This window comes from Leptinotarsa decemlineata, unplaced genomic scaffold, assembly GCF_025532065.1.
Source record: "Leptinotarsa decemlineata unplaced genomic scaffold, Ldec_3_MD MMD2_tig00001393_RagTag_RagTag, whole genome shotgun sequence".
Taxonomy (NCBI): domain Eukaryota; kingdom Metazoa; phylum Arthropoda; class Insecta; order Coleoptera; family Chrysomelidae; genus Leptinotarsa; species Leptinotarsa decemlineata.
In genome coordinates this window covers 1,524,423-1,545,853 of record NW_027412562.1, presented here as the reverse complement: position 1 = coordinate 1,545,853, position 21,431 = coordinate 1,524,423, and the positions used below count along the sequence as shown (strand labels likewise).

At 34.1% G+C, this 21,431-nt stretch overlaps 1 protein-coding gene across 1 annotated transcript; it reads left to right on the top strand.

The window, feature by feature from the left end:
• The first annotated feature begins 11,572 nt into the window (after window positions 1-11,572).
• Window positions 11,573-16,601, top strand: LOC111515364 (C-type lectin mosGCTL-1). The gene is made up of 4 exons (XM_023171592.2): window positions 11,573-11,731; window positions 13,616-13,707; window positions 15,664-15,772; window positions 16,180-16,601. Exons 1-4 carry the CDS (start codon window positions 11,638-11,640, stop codon window positions 16,410-16,412), a joined length of 528 nt encoding a protein of 175 aa, XP_023027360.1. The 5' UTR covers window positions 11,573-11,637; the 3' UTR covers window positions 16,413-16,601.
• Window positions 16,602-21,431: the final 4,830 nt, after the last annotated feature.

Below are 21,431 nucleotides of genomic sequence, written 5' to 3'. Positions count from 1 at the left end.
TTAAGAATGAAGGAAATTTACCGTTGCGAAACGAAAGATTAATTAATGCGACAAGAGTTTCAAGTGCTAGTCTTGGAAGATTCTGAAATATATTCATGGAGATGTCATCGTATCCAGATGATTTTTTATTCCTAAAATCCCTAAACACTTCGATAATTTCATCAAAACTAGTATCGTATAATGTAAAAGTATCTCCTGTGTGACAGTTATGAATATTGATAACAGGGTCGTAAGGGACGATTATTTTATTATTAAGCTTGCGATCAATTGAACAGTAGAACTCATTGATATCGTCTGCACTGATTGTAATTTTAACACTGTTCCTTTTTTTAGGATCCTCTCTCAGGTCATTTACTATGGACCACGTCTCCTTCATTTTATTATTCGCAGAGTTAATTCTATTTTGGAAATAGCTAGATTTAACAAGCTTGAGAATAATTCGGTAAATTCTATGGTAGTTATTAAAGTAGGCATGGAAATCTGGATTCAAGCTGAACTTTCTTTTATAATTAAGGGACCGTAGATTTCTTGAGGACGTCCTAATTCCAGGTGTTATCCAGGGTTTTTTACGCTTTATTTTAATTTTCTGTATAGGAAATGATGCACTGAAAAGTTCTGAAAGTTTGTTATAAAAAGCAACGAATAGTTCATTTAAAAGTAAGACTCGTTCCCAGTCAAATTCAAGACAATTCTCATAGAACCTATTATAGTTTGCACTCCTTGTAAATTTAGATCAGGAGCGAGAGCTTCTCAACTTTCCAACTCCCGATCCAATAACTGAACCTAAAAAAAAGGTTTAGTGGTGCAGCCAGAAAACGACTGACTCGTCTCCTCCAGAGTAGGGTTACTTATGAAACCACCTTGCATCAAATTCTTGAGCGGCGTACGCAGAATCTGTCTCAGGTGGAGGAACAAACCCCCCAAGAGCAGGTTAGCAAACGTTTGCGCTCAAGTGATGATTTACCAAAACCGGTGGCGAAAAAAACCCTACACAGTTGAATTTGAGGCATCGTCAGGTGTAGCGGACGTGCAAAAACCCTCATATGGATAGATTGTCACGGGTATCAATCTTGCACCTTGACTATCTGCCTACCTCATTAACGATGAAACAGCAGCGCATATACTTTGTGCCTGCCCTTTTGGGGATCGAAGCAGGTTTTTAGAGTTCGGCAGAGCCGATATTTTGACTTTCGATAATTTTTGATAGGGCGCTTTCTTTCGAAAATACGTGGCAAACAAAAATGTCGACAATAACAATTTTGGTAATATCAAAATTATAAACGTAGCCAAAATAAAAGTATAGCATACTACACTGGTAATAAAGAATCTAACAATTCCGTTGGCCTGTCAACAACATTCCGATTACAGTGGAAGATGTGGAAGATTTGAGAAATCGGATAATTGCTGGGTGTAACGCAAACAGAAACGATCCTGGTGTTTTTGAAAGAGTTCGGGAGTCGATGAGGAGAAGATTGGATTCTTGCATCCCAGCGGAAAATAGTCATGTTCAACAGTTTTTGTAGATTAAGAAACATTACATGTAATTTTTGGCGCCCTATCAAAAAGGACAAAATAGGAGTGTTGTTGAATCAAACATACACATACAGCAATTAAAAAGCATTTATTGTTTTTTGGGAAAGAAAGTTTTTGGCTTTCTACTACTCCATCTGATACAAAAAAATTGGATGAGAGAATCTTCCAAAGAAAGGAAGGATTAATCAATTTGAAAATAAGTAACTATTCAGGAGGACTTTCTTTCAGTTTGTGTCTGAAAGTTACTTCTTTGCATGATCTACACATCCATGTATAGAGTTACTTATTTTCAAATTGATTAATCCTTCCTTTCTTTGGAAGATTCTCTCATCCAATTTTTTTTGTATCAGATGGAGTAGTAGAAAGCCAAAAACTTTCTTTCCCAAAAAATTAATCACTCCTAAAAATATAACCATTTCAAATCATTTATTGTTCTTCAATCTTGTAGTATACTGTAATCTTGTAGTAATGTCAGTGTTTGTAAAATGTCTTTTTTTTTAATTTTACTAATTTTGTAGAATGTTCGTCTGTAAGTTGAAATGAAATAGTTTCTGATTGATACTTTCGATGAAAATCTAAAAAGTTTCTCAAAACCCATTTTCGTCAATTTGAGTTATCACAAAAAAAGGCTGTTGGGAATAATGATGAAAAATTATTCGTTTGGAAGACATCATGGAATTATTTTCATTTAAAATTCGTAGAACGTTTCTAACTTGATATCAAGAATTCCATTTTCTCCGGATATTTCCATTGCGTAAAATAATTTTCAATGCATTGCAAACGTTTCAGGATTCTGAAAGTCCGTAATAAGGTCATTCAAAAGCAAAAGTCTATATGCGATAACTATTTGGCATTGCGAAACTTATAGAAAGTAACAAACATGCTGCGTGTCTAATCAATAAAAATGGAGGAAAGAATAATTTTGTCAAATCAAATAATAACTGAAGAGGAAGAATCTGGAGTTGCTAAGGAGTGATAGCTTTTGACCTGACTGAGAGATCATCATTTATTAATTAGATTGTTATTGACTCGCTTGGAATTTCAGTCGCTTTGAAAAATAATAGATACCATTTCATTATTTCAAATTTCAAACAATAAAATTTCCTAATGTTTCATCTTTCACATGCTCAATTACCATAACGTGAATATGCTTAAGTCAAGAGCTTAGGAATGCAAGTTCCACTTTTCATCCTCATTATTTCACCTGACCTCTCAAGTTCACTGCACAATAAAGAAAACTCTCCATTTTTCATCTTGAGAGAATCTGATTTGGATATGAAATTTATGGCCTTAGTAACCGAAATAATGAATTTATTTCATTTGGCTTTTACACACTGTATATATTCTGTGTGATTGATGACTTGTTTGTTTTGTGTAAATTCATAATCAATTTAATGAAATGAATAAAAACACTTCTGTCAAATTTTCAGTAGTTATTTTATTCGTACGACCATTATCAAGTATGAAACTATTATGTGAAATTTGAAAACTGGGTTGAATAGGGAGTTTTAAGGTGAGCTAGAAGGCTAGGTAGTTAAATACACCTTCTAGCTTACCTAAAAACTCCCTAAATAACCTAGTTTTTAATGGGGTTGAACCCGACCGTGGTACTACATTGAGTTCACAAAAAAAAAGGCTGGTGAGGAATGAATGATGGAAACAAGTATAGCTGAGGCACCAGTCAATCTAATATATAATAACATTGACGATCTTCAAACAAGACTCAACCTCTGACGGAAGCATCAAACTTTTTCGAAGGTTCTAAATAGATGAACACTTCAATCTAGCAGACCACTATTATAATATTCATGCAGTCATTGTTTACTGTGGTCCTGGCGTTGAATTTTGTCATTATTACGCCTTGGTCAAAGACGAAACGCACTGGTTTAAGTTTGACGATAGTAATGTCCCATATTTTGGCGATGTATTCAATCTTTTGGAGCCTCTGGAGACACCCTACATTTTGTTTCATGAGAGAGAGGACATTGGCTGATCAAGATTTTCAGATGATGTGGTGCTGCAGGTTTTCTTGCAGCTGAAAAAGCAAATGCGCCACTGGAATCAATGAAGTCGCCCCGAAGCGCCAACTAATTTTTATTGTTGTTTTTAATTTTATTGTTGTTTTATGATTTCACAAATAAATCAAACATCGACACGAAAAAAAACGAAAATTATTCGTTTGAGAAACATCAATAAAACGATATGCGTTTCAACTTGATATCAAGAATTCTATTTTCTCTGGTTATTTTCATTGTGTTAAAATATTTTTCAATGCATTGCAAACGTTGTAGGTTTCTACAAGTCCGTAGTTGAATAATGAGGATTGATGAGATGTGTAGATAATGTGAAGAAAAACCTTTCAGATACGAACAGGATGAACTACTTCCATATGAATGGTGGATTACACGAAAGAAAAAATACTTGTGAAACAACTACTTACATATAAACATTGAATTATAGAAAAAAACACTTTCTTCTATTCAGTGTTAGGAATCACACGTTGAAAAGTAGGACCTCGTTAGTCCTTAGCTCGCACAAGTTTCGACTTCTGAGGGTTGTCGTTCGTAGGGTTGCGACAGCTGGTTTATGGAAAAACAGATTTTTAACAGATTTAAAACAGTTTTTTTAACAGTTTGTACGCCTTACATGGAACACTGTCACCCTCCATGGTGGATGTTTCGGAATAAAACATTTGTCTTATTGCTTCTTCAGTACCAATCCTAATAACGAGATGAAGCACTTTATGCATTCTTAAAATACAACTTAATGTCACGAATGATTTAAATCCACTCATGTCAAAGATGACAGTACGGAATGGCATTCATTCGCCCATTCATTTCAATCTAAGCCCTATGAATCTTGTTAGAAGTAAAAGGGGTATATTTTTAGGAGAAAATGCTCTTTGGAAAAGAAACGTTTTGGTTTTCCACTTCTTCATATTCATACGAAAATTTGTGGGCATTTTCAGAGAAAGAAAGGCAACACATACTGTTCAATGTGATTGCTTTCATGTAAAACATTGAATTATCACAAAAAAGAGCTTGTGGAAAAGATGATAAGAAATTATTCGTTTGGAAGACACCACGAAATGATTTTCGTTTAAAATTCGTAGAAAATTTCTAACTTGATATCAAGAATTCCATTTTCTCCGGTTATTTTCATTGTATAAAATAGTTTTCAATGCATTGCAAACATTTCAGGATTTTGAAAGTCCGTAATGGGGTCATTCAAAAGCGAAAGTCTATATGCGATAAATATTTGGCATTGCGAAACGTATGGAAAGTAACAAACATGTAGCATCACTTATCAATAAAAATGAAGGAAAGAATAATTTTGCGAAATCAAATATTAACTGAAGAGGAAGAATCTGGAGTAACTAACGAGTCATAGCTTTTGACCTGACTGAGAGATCATCATTTATTGATTAGATTGTTATTGACTCGCTTCGATTTTACATAACCAAATATCTAATTGGAATTTCAGTCGCTTTGAAAAATAATAGATACCATTTCATTATTTCGAATTTCAAACAATAAAATTTCCTACTGTTCAATCTTTCACATGCTCGATCACCATAACGTGAATATGCTTAAGTCAAGAGCTTCTGGAATGCAAGTTCCACTTTTTATGGCCCTACAAACAGCAATTCATTTATTTCCAAGGGCATGGACATCATTTGAAATACCTCTTGTTTTCATTTCAAAATTCGTTGATGCGTCATTGAGAAACTCCACAATCATGTGCATGCCCTTCATTGAATGGGAATATGTTAGGTTAGGTCCAAAGTGAGTGGGTCCTTTCGACCCTCCACCGCAACCAGCAAGGGTTCATTGTGGCTCACACCTATTCACACTTGGCCAAATAAACCCAGCTTCTTAACGAAGCTGATTAGTTTGTATGGCGAGTGGTCTTTCAGGTCAGATGGTAAAAGTACGGCTCTGCCGAACTCTAAAGATCTGATTCGGTCCCCAGAGGGGCAGGCACAAAGTATATGCTCTGTTAATGAGGTAGTCGAATAGTCAAGTTGCAAGAATCCCACCTTGATACTCACGACAACCTTCCCATATGAGAGTTTTTGCACGTCAGCTACACCTGACAAGAATTTGCTGCATGGCGGTTTTATAGGAAATGCTTATGATCCCAAATACTAGAAAATAATTTGGATTCCAAAAAAAATTTTTGGACTTTTTCTTTCGGTTTCTTATTTTGAATCACTGTTCTATGAATTCAAATATCTAGTGAGAAGTACTGTCTATATGGTATTATAAAATTGATTTTTTTCTTATAGTTTCTTTGCGTATTATTCAAATATTTTTTATTTCTGTTTTTAATGGATTCAGTAGTAGCTGTTGCTTTATATAATAAAGAGGCTAAGTCTATAGTTTCTCTGTATAATACTTTTTTCAGTTCAATGATTGAGCAGCATGTTATTTTATATCTTGTCCACTGAGGATACACTACAAAAACATACTTTTGTCTATTCTCCACTATATTTCTTTATTGTTGACCGGTTTCGGCTATTACACCATTTTCAAAACTAACTGATTACATTAATATCTAAGTAATTTATACCTATGTTGCTTATTCTATCATAAATGATTTGATATACCTGATACCCGATACCTGATGTTCGTACAATAATGATTTTTTATTCGAAATGGTACCTCGTGGTATCTTGTATCAAAATTTCTTCCTTGATACAAGGTACCACGAACATGTCATTTCGGATAAAAAATCATTCAAAATTCGAAACATAAAATAGATAAAGATAATTTAAAGATCCTACACACATGCGAAAAAGGGGAAATGATGAATCTGTTGTAATCTATGGAAAAAACAGGTCAAAGAAAAATCCCAATTCTGTTGTCCTCAACGAACAACTTGATTCAAATGATAGTCCTCTCCTGAACCTATAATCCAGATTCCAAAACCTACATTATATTGAAAGCTTTGTTATGTTCATGGATTTTACAGGTATATGAAACGCAGGTACCGGGTATCAGGTATATCAAGTATATCAAATCATTTATGATAGAATAAGCAAAATAGGTATAATTTACTCAGATTTAAATGTAATCAGTTAGTGGTGGTGTAATAGCCGAAACCGGTCAACAATAAAGAAATATAGTGGAAAATAGACAAAAGTGTGTTTTTGTAGTATATCCTCAGTGAACATGAATTTCCACAAAATAAGTTCATATCTTGTGCTGTGGCAATGATTGATTGATTGCAATTAAAATATTCGAGGATACTGATATATTTTCGTTTTGAGAGAGTGCAGATGTCGTGGTTCAATAATTTTTGATGACTCAGTGGAATAATTTTTGGATTTTTGTTGAATGGTTTGAATACTGATTCTTGTATAACTTCAATTACTGCTACATGATATCTACTCAGCACTCATATGTTCAGTGAAGTTCCTTGAGTGGAAAATATATTATACGTAGCTGTTCAATGTTGTAGATGGAACTCATAAACTTCATTTTGTATAGTAACTATACTCGTGTAATGTATATGCACATCACATTTCAGGTGGCCATCTTTATATAAACCAATATATTCAATACTAATTACTGTTGGTAAGCCGTATTTTGAAAAATAATAAGATCCAAATCTTGAAAATTCGCAAATATAGGTTTTTTAATCCGTTTCATCTAATTAATATAATGGCGTTTTCCAAACATTTCTGGTTATACTGGAAGTTGACACAAACTACCTCAATTCGAATGTAATACCCTGTATATTTTTACAATTTTCAATACCTAAAATGAGTTTTTGATGAACACTATACGAAAAATGAACCGTTCTTGAAATATTGTTCACTCAAAACAACAAAGTATTCGGCTCACGAGTGATTTCCCCATAAAATTCAAGAATTTGATTAAATACATAAATGAGCTATTATTGTTTCATCAAAAGACTTGATTCCATCGTATAATAGGAGTAACATTTCTGAAATGTTATACAAAGTGTTCGGAATCGATGACTGATTCTGAAGATATTTTAGCCAATTATGTGTACCTGAGTTAGGAATGTAATGGATGAGAAAACTTAAGCTTATGTACCAGTTTTCATATTGAAAAAATATTCAGTAACGGGGAGTTATTTAATTCTATTTGGTTAGTCAGTAGATTACCCGACTTGTTGAATCTATTTGTTCCTGAACATCCTGAAAGATTGAGTTTCAAACTTTCCTCTTCTGAATGTAACATGTCATATTCATGATTGAACTTAGGTCCTTCTACTAAAAATGGTTTACAAATGTGGAATTGGTCTTTCCATTCGAAAAATTACTTGCTCTTCAATTCTTTGCTTTTCAATTCCTTGGGAAAAAGCTCTCCCTGTTTGGGGCCAAAATAAGGTTTTGGACAACAGCTAGAAGTAACTCATATACTCCTGATCTATCCGACACTGAACTTTTGTCTTTGTTTTTTTTAATAAATTTAACTAAAATTAAAAAATATTTCATCATTCCATCATCTATGATGATGGTAATAATACAATGCTATTATATAATGATATATTATGCTATATAATGCTATCACCAGAATCTCAAATTTCATAAATCGTTAAATAAGCGCCTTATCACTTCAAATGCAAGCAAATTTCAACCAAATCGGTGTGAAGATATTGATGATAATAATGATACTAATAAATAGGCTTTATTCATTGACATATATTGTTTATAAAGAAGAAGTTGATACAAAAATCACGGAAAGGGCTAAGTTCTGCCGAGGCTGTTTTACAACTTTAGCCATAATAAGGTAAAATATATAGCAAAACATACACAAAAGTGAGACAAAGGGAAAACCATATGAGCAAGGCATAATATGAATATATCATCTATCCAGAAGACTTCAGATATGTTTTCAACTTTTTTTCGAAATTATATATAGAGTAGTGTCTACATTCACTGGGCAAAGCGTTATATTGTTTGATAAAGTTGTAAATGAAACTACGACAAAAGCAGGCTGTCGAGTGTTTTGGAATGATAAAAGTGTGACGGTTTCGTGTCGTCAAATTATTCTGAGATTTGAAAGCTTTATATCTTTTATAAATATAATTTGGCTTTTTGTGAATGAGGAATTTATGTGTATTGATGAGTAGGTGGAACTGCCAGGTTTTAGCAATCGGTAACCAATCTTACTCCTCGAATTCGGGGGATATATGGTCGAATTTTCTCACATCATAAGAAAGACGAATGCAATTGTTTTGTATCGGTGTATCAAAGCAGGCCCGTAGATTATATTGCAATATGCTAATCTAGACAATATGATGGTTTCGCAAAGTTTCAACTTCAATTTGGAAGTCATAAGATCTCTATTTTTCAGAGTTCAATTTCGGGTTATGGGCTTTAGATAGATCCAGTTACTTTTGTTGATCACTGTTAATTTTTTCCACTGTCACCTGCCAGTTACTTGGAAGAAATCGATAATATTACTGAGTGTCATCTGCAAAATGATGAACTGTGCAATGATCAATTATTTTAAGGAAGTCAGATATATATAGAGAGAACAGAATGGGGCCAAGAATAGAGCCCTGAGGTACTCCATAGTCAACAGGTAAAGCACTAGAACACTTCCCATCCAGACATACTGAATGAGTCCGATTCCTGAGGTAACTTTTCAATATATCTATAGTCCCTTCACTTAATCCCTTCCCTTAATGTTTTGCTACACTGTAGTCCGAAAGTCTCATGGCAGTTACTTCATTATTATCACTTGTTTCGAATAAATCTTGGGTGATGTTGACAAGAGCGGTGGTGGTGCTATAGAATGCACGAAATCCAGATTGAACATTTGTTATTAAATTATTATTGTATACAAAAGAATTGATTTCATCTTTCAGAAGTCGCTCGAACACCTTAGATACAAGTAGGATAGGCAGTTTGCTAATTGGCCTCAAATGAGATAATTCAGTTGGAATTTCACATTTTGGCAAAGGGAGTACAATTGCATGTTTTCATGCAGAAGGAAAATGATTTATTTCTATGGAGGAATTGAATATGTGTGTTATGTGGTTAATAAGATGATCCTCAATATACTTCAACATAATGAGAGAAATGCTGTCAGATCCAGCACAGTTATTTTTCATACAACTGATGTAGTGTTGAGTCGGGAGTGGTGTCACTCTGCAAAAATTCAAAGTAGGTACATAATAGGTCTGAGTATATCTTTCAATGAGTGTTTCATGATGATTAAATTTTGCAGGATGCATAATATTTGTGAAGTGGGAGTTTATTTGATTCAGATCTGATAAATCCATGGGAAGAGTGAGACTGTGTTCATTTATCAAAATTTCAAGTTTTCTCGGAGTACCCCAGATCAAACTGGAATTTCGGTTTTCCGAAACAAATTCTAAATAGGCTTTTGTACGTCGGATTGCTCCGGTGGTATAATTACGGAGTTCCTTAGAGTTCATCCAGTCTCTATGAGATTTGGTTACTTTGAACTTTCTAAGAGCTTTATCTCTTAATTTATTCATTTTCTTCATGATATTTCTTGATACGGTTTTTTTATTAATGTAAAATAATAATGTACAAAATATTAATGTACAAATGAAGGCAATGTGGATAAGATTATACAGTATGACAGAACTTTTGAATAAATTTGACTAAGAATAACTTGTTTCACTTCAACAGACTTCGTCTATTTTTTTTCTAGAATATGTTTTCTTATTTGTTTTTTAAATTTTGGTTTTTTTCAGATTCACTGTCAGGAGCCTTTGGTCAAACCATTTTTGAGCAACTGGAAATATGTTTCTACGTCCTTTTTCGAAACAAGCCAAGTGTCTGCCTCATAAAATATCGCAGTATCGTCTACGTATCCAATTATTTTCCCAACGCTGTCCAAATTGAATAATTCATTTAGATATAAATTGAAAAGCATAGGACCCAGTACCGTACCTTGTGGGACTCTACATTCTATCTGTTTTTGATTTCTAATTGCATTATATTTCGAAGATAGCTTTCAAAAAGCGTTTGGCAGTTTGTAGGAGTAGTTGATGATCGACAGTTTCGAAAGCCTTCGTTAGGTCTATAGATAGACATAAAGAAGGTTTTACTTTCTCCAAGAATTTATGTATCAATTCTGTCAGTTGAAGAATCGTTTTTCGGTTGAGGTTTTTTTTTGAAGCCAAATTGTCTATCTGAAATCAATTCGTATTTGGTTTTAAATGCGTTCATTCTTTTATTCAGCAATTTTTCGAAGATTTATAACAGATGGGTGAAAAGCAAGATTGGTCTATAGTTTTTGATTCGAATTTTATCTCCTTTTCAATGTCACTACTGCAGTCGGGCCACACACCAAGTGATAAACATTTATTAATAATGAAAACTAAAGGATCTAGCATATAATATGATATTGATTTTAGCAGTTCTGCTTTAATTTCGTCTTTTCCTACCGCCATTTTGTTTTTAAGATCACAGATTGAAGTGTTTACTTCATTTTCATCAGTTAGGCTTAAGACAAAAGAATTTGGTGGAATGTTTGGATTATAAACGAGGCTATTATTTTTGACTATTTCATTTGCCAATTTCTTTCCAATATCTACGAAATTATCGTTGAATTCATTGGCTATGTCTCTGTTGTTTGTTAGGAGTACTCCCTGATCATTTCTTATTGGCCCAATTGGGGTTGATATAGGTTTAGTGCCGGTGATTTCTTTCACAACATTCCATAGTTATTTGGTATCTTGTTTTTTTGTATTCTATTATGTTCTTATAGTAGTTTTGCTTGGTGGTTTTCATCAAATTGGTGCCTTTTTTTCTCAAACTTTTGTAACGGTTATTCAATAGAATGCTGTCATAATTTTTAGCTTATTATATGTTGTTTACTATTTGGTATCATGAAAGGTGAAGTGTTTGGTATTATGATTATTATTATCAAACATGAGAGAACTGAAAAAGCCGTTTCGCATTCAGACTAAGTTCAATGATGTCACCTTCAAACATTTCAATAATTCTGAATATATCATATCATATTGTGATAAAGTGATTTTTTCAATTTCCTGACCTAAAAATCATTGATTATTGCACATTTTCATTACCAAAACAATATGAGATAAGGCAGAGTTATAAAACGTATATATACCGGCGAAAATGCAATGGTTTTATCAAATCAGTTCAAGATGTTGACTAAGATACTTCTATTAGGTTGTTGCATCATTGGAGCATTTGGAGATGATCAAAATGCTACAGGTGAGCAAGCTGTTTCAGTTTCCAAATTGTAGTTACAATTAAGAAAAATATTTTCTGTTTCAAGGCATAATGCTTATATATTATATGAAAATTGTCATGGTTTTTTATATCGATTCATTCATTTGAAGAAGTTACTACATTCATGAAATGAAAAATTATGTTTTTTCCTTGGGTAGTCACTGATTTGAACACAAATCAAAATATAGATTCCACAACAATGTATCCATTATATAAAGGTGTTTTGAAGGTGTTTTTGTGTGATTCACAATATTCGAGACTGTTTTGGAAAGTTTCACAAAGACCTATGATATTCTGGAATGTTGTGAAACACTCCTGAGTAGTCCCAAATATTCTGGACTAATCTAGAAACTTCTTAAGGCATGACTCACACTCTCTCTGCAGCAGTCTCTCCAGGTTGAAACAGAAAACCTTCTTCTTCATATAACCTCTTTGATTGTTCTAAAATGATCTGGGATCTTTCAGGTTATTTTCGAATGCTCCAGACTATTTTCGATTATTCCAGAGTGATTCGTAATATTCTGATATGTTTTGGAACGTCTCTGAACTCTTTTTTTTATGAGAAGAGTATTTTTACAGTTTTCAAAAAATTTTGATTGCCAGAATTATTTTCCACGAATTGAGATAGAGAGACTGTGGATCTACGAATGAAACATCATTTTCGTGGAATGCGATGTTCTTAATGGATGGTAGTTGTTTCAGATGCATTTTTTCCGTACATATGATAGGACGTATTGTGAGAGATCTGTATAGTTTTACATAAATATGAATTTTCCTTTCTCAGCAACTCGTCACTCTTTATTGAATAATTTTTTGAATAAATATTGAACTTGATTTTCGAAAGTAAAACCTTTCGTATGGAATAAAAAATTAAAAAGAACGACGGTAAAGAATTCCGAGATACGACTATTTTATGAATCATGTTAACAATTGAGGATCGTAGATCGTAGATCCTCAATTTGTTAACAAATATTCACGTAGAGAGTGAAATGGTGTTTTTTACAACGAATCTTTCACTTAATTTCCGAAAGAGTTGGGATTTGATATTTTTTAATACATAGACATGATGTAATTGTTAATTCATGATTTGGAACCGAGAAATTGAATGTTTTTCTGAATGTATGGCCAGATGAAATGATTTAATGGTCTCTATTTTGAAATTAATCACTTAGATAACCAATTCAAAATGTACATGGGTATATTTGTCTGCAAGTAACAGTAAGCATCAGGCAGTAGATTTTATGAAACATATAGTTTTCACAATTGTTATCTGGAAGACCAATAGCTCATTTATTCTTTTGCAGTTGTCATAATATAATATTCAATGTGCGTAATATGTACTTATATCACACTTCATTTCATACTCATCATAGTTATTCATTTATTTAGTGTCAAAATACAGGGTGCTTCAACTTTATTTTATCAATATTGTGTATTAATATATTATTAATATTATTCAAATATGGAAGCATTGAGAAATGTTAATTCTAGGTATGAGGGATCCATTCAACCTTTCCCAGATGCAACATGATAGATTGATGAAAATGAAATGAAAATATGATTTGGTAACAATTCATTGTAAAACTTTCACATGAAAGTTTATAAAATCGCGAAATCTGTATGATAGCTTTGTCAGTCGTATTCAAAAACAGTTTGGAATGCATCAGAAGAATCTACGTATCACGGTTTTGTTAACTCTTCAGTGAAAAATTTCGAAATGAAGTTTTACCTAATTATTGTACACCGAAAACATTGAAAAAAATACTATAGAAATTGTGTAGACGTCTATGGAATAACTTCCCAAGAACTTATTTCTATGAAAAAAAATTAGAGAAAGGTTATATAAGATGAATATTTTTTTTCCAGATACAAATACAAACATCTATGATATCCCATTGAAAATTTCTGAATTTGCAACTGTCAGTGGAAGGACTTACTATATCCATGTGGTGTCTACGGTAAGATAATATTGTTTCGGAAAGAAGTTTGATTTTTCGTCATAGTCCGTTTGGAGTTTTCGCAGTGTTTTTGTTGAGAGAAATAAAGTGAACTGGTTATTTCGACAATGTCTTCACATTTAAAACATACCGGAATTCACAAAAATCTAATGACTCTATCAGTCGAAATTCAAAAAAGTCACTTCTCCCAACGTCCAGTACAACAGTAGGATTCGATAAGATCCCGAGTCAACTATGTTGAAATATGAAGTGAATTGTAACACCCTGTATGATTTTATGTGGCTTCTATACGTTTTCATCGAAGAGTTGAGTTATTCTATGTGATTGAATTGGCCGATAATTGATGAGATCCGAAACGTATTCAAATAAAACTTCATCATAAGATGAGTTTGTTCTATAACTAACTATTTTTTTTGGCTACGACCACAACGGGAGAAAGAAATATTAGGAGCAGATAGTTGTTGGTTCACAGATGAATCAAATATATTTTCCTGTTCTGGTGCAGGTGTTTTCAGTCGCAGACCCAGGACAGAGATATCAACATGCCTAGGAACCTATGCGACTGTATTTCAAGCGAAAATCTCTGCTATTGAATTGTGTACGGAGAGATTGGAAGAATCCAACCTCATACACAAGACAATAAAAATATTCTAGGACAGTCAAGCGGCGTTGAAAGCTCTTGTCTGCTACCGAGTAACGTCTAAATTGGTAACAAATTGCAAAAAACGACTTTTCTCGAAAGGAAGACCCAACAGATTGTCTCTGGTCTCGATTCCTGGCTATACTGGCAACGAGGCTGCTGACTCCCTTGGAAAGGTGGGTGTTGCAAGCAGCTTCATCGGACCAGAACCTGTCATTGGCATCGCTCCAAGCTTTGCCAAACAGAGATTGAATACCTGCACGTCAAGAAGATTCATGGACTTCTGGCAGAATCTTCCAGGATTCGCTCACCCCAGAGCGTTTATTCACCCTTCGAAGCTTGATACCGACCAGTTGTTGGACTACAGTAGGGATGCACTACGATGTCTAACGGGCTCCTCTACAGGTCACTGTAATTTGAATCATCATATGCAGAGACTTGGACTGCGGAAGACAGTTTGTGTCGTCTCTGTTTGAAAAATGATGAAACTGCAGAGCACATACTTTGTGCTGCCCCACTGGGGACAGAATCAGGTTTTTAGAGTGCAGCAGAGCCGTACTTTCACCATCTGACCTGAAAGACCACTCACCATACAAACTGATCGGCTTCGTTGACGAGCTGGGTTTATTTGGTCCATCAGCTGTATCTCTGGGACTCAAATAATCTTATGAAACTTGGGGACCTCATTTGAAAAATCGTCATTTGAGACACATATACATACCGGGTGAGAACTCGTTCAGATTCGCCCCTATAAATTTGTTGTCTCTCTTGGTTTCAATGTGGAATTTTGATGAGTAGTTGAAAAACAAGGTTTGATTTGATGTCCTCATGATGAGTGCAGAATGAATGTTTTTCAGTGGTCGCAGTCCCTGAATTGAATTCGTCTTTTTCACGAAAACAATCACTGTATTCGTATGTAAAGTGAACTGCTGTATTCAAGAACGTGTGAAGAAAAAGAGTATTCTATTTGAAAATACAAAGTTGCAATGATTTCCTGTCAAACTATGAATGCTCACAAAAATTTCTATGATTTGATCAATTCCAATTGTGATATCATTTGAACTACCAAAATTTCACTTTGACACCAGCTGGGACTGAAATATTATAGGGGCAAGCTTGAATTGGTACAGGAATAAGAATATTATTTTTAGGATTGTTTGAAATATCTACTTATACCCCATTATCTAGTTTTTTCAAATTCGATAATTGAAAAGCCCTCAAACTTCTTTTGGATTCTCAGCAACGTATGATATTCATTTATATTTTGGTGTTCGAATCCATATTCGAGTCTGAGTAACAAATGTTTTATTTTTCAGATGTCACATCCGAAAGCAAGAGTGTTCTGTCATTCTCTAGGCAAAGCTTTGGTGAGCATCGAGACCAAAGCGATAAACGACAAACTCTACCAAACAATTGGAGACAAAGGTAACTTTGACAAATATTTTATCGAAATCATAGTTCACGCAATCCTGAACAAATTCTCAATATTCTTTCACACTCTCTAGTTTTCTTTTCATAATGTAGTCTCTTCCTTGACATATCTTTTTGTCTACGAAATGAAATTCCAACAAAAGTTATCAACTTAACTCCAGTAACAAATGTATCGTGAAGCAAGAATATGAGAGAATATTAACGAAAATGCAGTGTGCGAAAAAACAATGGACAACTCAATTCCTCAAGACTGAAGGACTAGTTGCTTTTTCTGAACAGATCATATCATATATGCTATGCATAACCTGAGTTTTCAGAGTGGTGATTTTGCTTGGATCAGCAATTGCGTATTCCTTCACTATTTGGTCGAATATTCATTAATTACATTGATTTCATTCCAGTTTCCAATAAACAAGCTTCTTTCTGGACTTCCGGCGAGAAGATTGGTGATATATGGTATTGGACATCCAACGGAAAACCCTTCTCTTTCACCAGTTGGGCTCCTGGTGAACCTAACGATGCAGATGGAAGAGAGCACTGTGTAGAGGCTTCGTATCAACCAGATAAATACCATTTACTCTGGAACGACCTCAAGTGTGACGCTGAGAGATACGTTGTCTGTGAAGATCTATGAACTTGAATGCTGTCAATACGAACAAAATGCTATTTCTTGAGAAGATAAGCATTTAATTACTTAAAACATTGCTTTGTTTGAGTTTCAAAACGTTTCATCATTATGAATTTATTATAATATTCGGTTAGGAAGTTATTTTCTGCTGATTTGCTTTCACATTTTCGTCAATAATAAATGAAGTTTAACATACTGCTTGTTTCAGTTAATTCCCAACCATGCTAAAAATACATTCAACGTAGTTTTGAACATTTCGAAAATACGCTTTACTTAGAGTGATACAGTTGAGAGAAAAAATTTCTGCTGTTACTTGTGAGTCTTACTGAATCGTTGAAAAGGACAATTTTTTCAATTATGAGTGCATACGATATTATCATAAACAAAACATGGACCGTTCTTGAGACATCCATTTTTTCATATAAAAAAATCGGGTATCAAGGGTTTCCTCTATGAAATGAAAAAGAAGAATGCTGTGCATATATGGGCTATCGATGAATAATCAAAGTGCTTCATTTCATCATCTTGTAAGCATCAATATTCCAAAAATGTTATACAATGTGTTTAAAATCGGTGGCTAATCCTGAACGTAATGAAAAGGTTCAGCATGGTTTTGAAATTCGGAAATGATTTTGACCCAGTTTCATGTGTTAATTCTTATATCGATGATATATTTCAATTTTTCCCAAAAAGATGGGTCACATCTATGATCTACGGAATTTTGAACAATTTCACAAAGTTCGTTAGAACAATACATGAATTGTTGTTTACAGCCCGATTAATTTCAGGGGCATCAAAACAATGGATGTTGTAACGATGTTGCTTCTCTGGTATCTGGTATCTGTAGAGTAGGGAGGGAGAGTGTATACGCGCAGCACTTAGGCCACATGTGACCCATTGTACATCCTCCCGAGGAGTTGTCGTCCTTGGTCATCGTCCATCCTGTCCTTTTCAGGAAGGTGACAGGTCACTAGGAGACATCTCCTTTATATTGGCAGTTGTAGGCCAAGACTCGCTGAACACACACTCTCTTTGGAAACCTTGAGGTGTCTCACGGTGGCCTCCACAAATGTTTTGGAAGTTGCAGCGATATTACTGTCGTTGCGCGGCTTCTACAACCTTCTTGGTGTTCCCTCTGTGGGGGCGCACAAGTGAGGAAGCTTTCCTGCAGGGGCAGCCAGTTCCTTGCCTTTATTCAAGGCGGAGCTTTCGGCGCCCGCCGCAGAAAGTGCCTTTGCTGTTGGAGGCGATCTGCGGTGTCCAGCCTCATTCCAAGCGGTAGATCGTGGTGGACATTTCTGGGGTGTTTCATTCATGTGTGTTCCCACGAGTAGCAAGGAAAGAGTTGGTCACCTCTGACAGAGCTCCACATTACCAGAGGTAGGTTGATTACACTGAGATTTCGCCCAGTTCCCCAAGGGGATCGTTAGTGACGGCATATCACCCTCCAGTCATTCAGCTGTCGGCACGATTCCTTACACCTCAGCTTGGGTAGGCTGGTCCATGGTGGCATGTTTTGCAAAGGCTTTTTGGGGGTATTAGTTCTCCTCACCCTACTTATTTCTGCCACTGACCAGGAGTCCGGCGACATCTCCGTAAGGCCACATTGGCTTCTCGGACAGGTCCTCCAGTCCCCTGGCCGTTCCCCTACCCACCATCTGGGGACGCGCCCGATAGATAGCCCAACCCACAGGAACAATGTTGCTTATTATCAACTAATCATTCTTCATCAACTATTTGATAATAAAAATGCATTCAAAAATATTCACCAAAGCAATATAGAGTAATATTTCCATAACAATTCAATTCAATTCAAATATACCTACTTTATTGTCTGAAGAATAAATTCTTATTGACAAAACCTTGTGCGAAATATAAATAACATATACATGAAATCACAAAAGTAAAATCACTAAAAGTGATAACATGAACTGAAAACAGACATGTGATAATAATAATAATAATAAATGAATTTATTGACAGCTGAAATAACATGATACAATATGGAGAAAAACAAAATACAAATTTGTCAATAGGATACAAGATTGAACAGAGTTCATTCTTCCTCTTGCACCTTACAAAAAAAAAGAAAATGATGAAAAACAAAAAAAAACAAAAAAATAACAAAAGACCTAAAATAAAATTGGAATTGTGATAGCGGGTACAACATTTAATTCATGAGGCGGATATCGATACAAACATAAGGATACTACAAATATTTTAGCTATGGCCTACAAGAGCCAATGTGTCATAGAATATATTCGGGTATTATTGATTTTTCAGAAGGTGCTTTTTCAGGCAGTACCTGAAACTGGAAACAGATTTCGACCGAAAGGAAGGTGGTAGGTTGTTATAGAATTCAGCTATCGTATATGTAAATGACCTTTTGAATAGTTCTATGGAGTGTCTAACAACATGGATCATTTTGTGCTTGATGTTCACATTATGAACATCAGTTCGATAAGTTATTTTGTTATAGAGGTAGGGAGGTGTTCTATTGACAATAACTTTATGAAATAATGTCGAAGAATGAAGAGTCCGCCTATCGTACATTTTCAGCCACCTAGCTTTTTTGAGTGTATGAGAAATCGGTTCTCTTTTCTTGATACCGTATGAAAATCCCAAACAAGAGTTTTGAACTCTTTGAATTCGTTGTTGCTCATTTTTATTCAGAAAATAATGATACACTACGTCACAATGATTGAAAATAGATAATATCAACGAATCACAAATGAGTAATTTGGTTTTTAGGCTCAAGACATGCCTATGAGGGTATAATACTTTCATTTTCCCAAATGCTCTTTGAATCAATGTTGAAGTATGTTTTTTGAATTTGAGTTCATCATCGATACAAACTCCTAGATTTTTAACCTGATTTACAACCGGTAAAACAGTGTCATCAATTTTTATAATTAGATCTCTAAGTTTTGACCTTGCGACTTTCCTTCCAAATACAATCATAGAGCATTTGGAATTAATAACTTCCAGGGCATGTTCCCTCGATACATTAACGAATTGATTCAAATCGTCATTAATGATATTTTCGCTTTGCTGTACAGAGTCAGGAGTAAAAGAATAATACAACTGTGTATCATCGGCATACATATGATATTTGAGTTTTTTAAACAGGTTGTCAAATAGGAGGTGTAAATTATGTAGAGGATAGGTCCAAGGATTAAACCCTGTGGGACACCTGAAGAAGTATTTTTGAAATCTGAAATGTGGTTCTCCACTCTAACAATTTGTTGTCTATGTGAAAGATATGAATCGAAAAATTTCAAAGTGCTTTGACAAAGTCCATTATAATGTAATATAGATCGAAGTAGTTGATGATTCAATGTATCAAAAGCTTTGCTAAAGTCGATCAATAGTAGGACAGTGATTTCGTCTCTATCCGATGCTGCGACGATATCATCTAATATATTCAATAAAGCTGTAGCACAGCTATAGTTTGGTCTGAAACCAGATTGCATAATTGGAAGTACATTGTTGTTGTGAAGGTGGTTTCTCAGCTGTTGAGCAATAGCCTTTTCCAAAATTTTGGAAAGAAATGGAAGAAGACTTATAGACTTATGTAAATAATAATAAACGTTCAGGATATAAGAACATGGTCAATAAAATTGAATAAATCAATTCAAAATAAATTGAATAGAATCAAATCAATAAAATACCGTAGACATTACAGTTAGTCTTTCCAATTGAAATTATCATCGTAAAATTCTGCTAAGCTTTATTAAGGTCTCACAAAAAGCAAGTCTTTCAACTGTTTCTTTCAACTCTTTCAGCGGTAATTTAAAGCTGAATCTTCGCCTGGTTCGTTGATTCGTGCGATATTGAATATTAAAAATACCATGTTTTCGCCAAAAAAAATTACAAAATAATTAATATTTTAAAAACTGTGAGAGGTAGGTGAAGAACATGGTCCACAAAAGTAATTTAAATTTCGATGTAGAATTCAAAAATGAAATAATATATAGGGTGTTCCATTTGAAATTTTCAAGTTGATGTCTGTTACATGTAAATGTGGCAACAATGCGGAGATGAAAATATTTTCATACGATAGATTACTCCCATCTACATCTGTGATCTAAATTTGAAACTCTCATCTTTTTTTGTTCTCTAGATACGTCTAATAATCCATCGAATATGAAATACCATATTCTGAATACCATATCTGTTCCACACCCATATGGGCATCTTTGCAAATTCTGAGCAAATAAGCATGTATCTATTCATTCATATATCTATGTTAGTGGTAATAATACCTACCATTTTTATGGAGCTCTATCACTAGAATCCTAAATTTTATCGAACAATATCGAAGAAGCATTTCATTGTTCTGATCAGTCTCAAATGAGTTATTGAACTTCATTCTCATATTTCCAACGGTATATCAATCTGGGGCTGTTCTTTTGCTGAAAATAAAATTTTTGTCACCAAAAACCAACAATTATATTGTAATCCCCATGAAGATTTCTATGAGCGTGTTTTGAAAACTGAAATTTTCTTACCTATCCTACTAGATGATCTTTGAATTTATATACACTTATTCATATACTTACGCTCATACTCTCATTATTATTTTTACAGTTTCTATATGAAAACTTACATTTTTTTTTCCATTTTTCAAACCAACTATTGAGGTTCATGTATATTAGGGATTCCTATTTCAAATAATGACTATATTTCAATAAATTGATGGATGTAGCCGTTACTACGTGGTAGGAGATCATAATGAAAAGAGAAACATAGAAATTTTTATTTCTCTTCTCATTATGACTATATTTTATATTTGTTTTTCATAGTCAATATTTATGAGACTAAGTTCAAAAGCAAATTTCGGAGATGGGCTTTGCTTTTTCATATTTTCTACCTTAATTTTTGTCGTTTATCATTCGGTATTATGATAAATGAAGAACTTGTTATTCTAATTTTTATCGTTAACTCGAAGAACTATTTCGTATTTGGACCAAGTTCAAAGATGTCACCTCCAACCGTTTGTTACCAAAACAATATGAGATACGG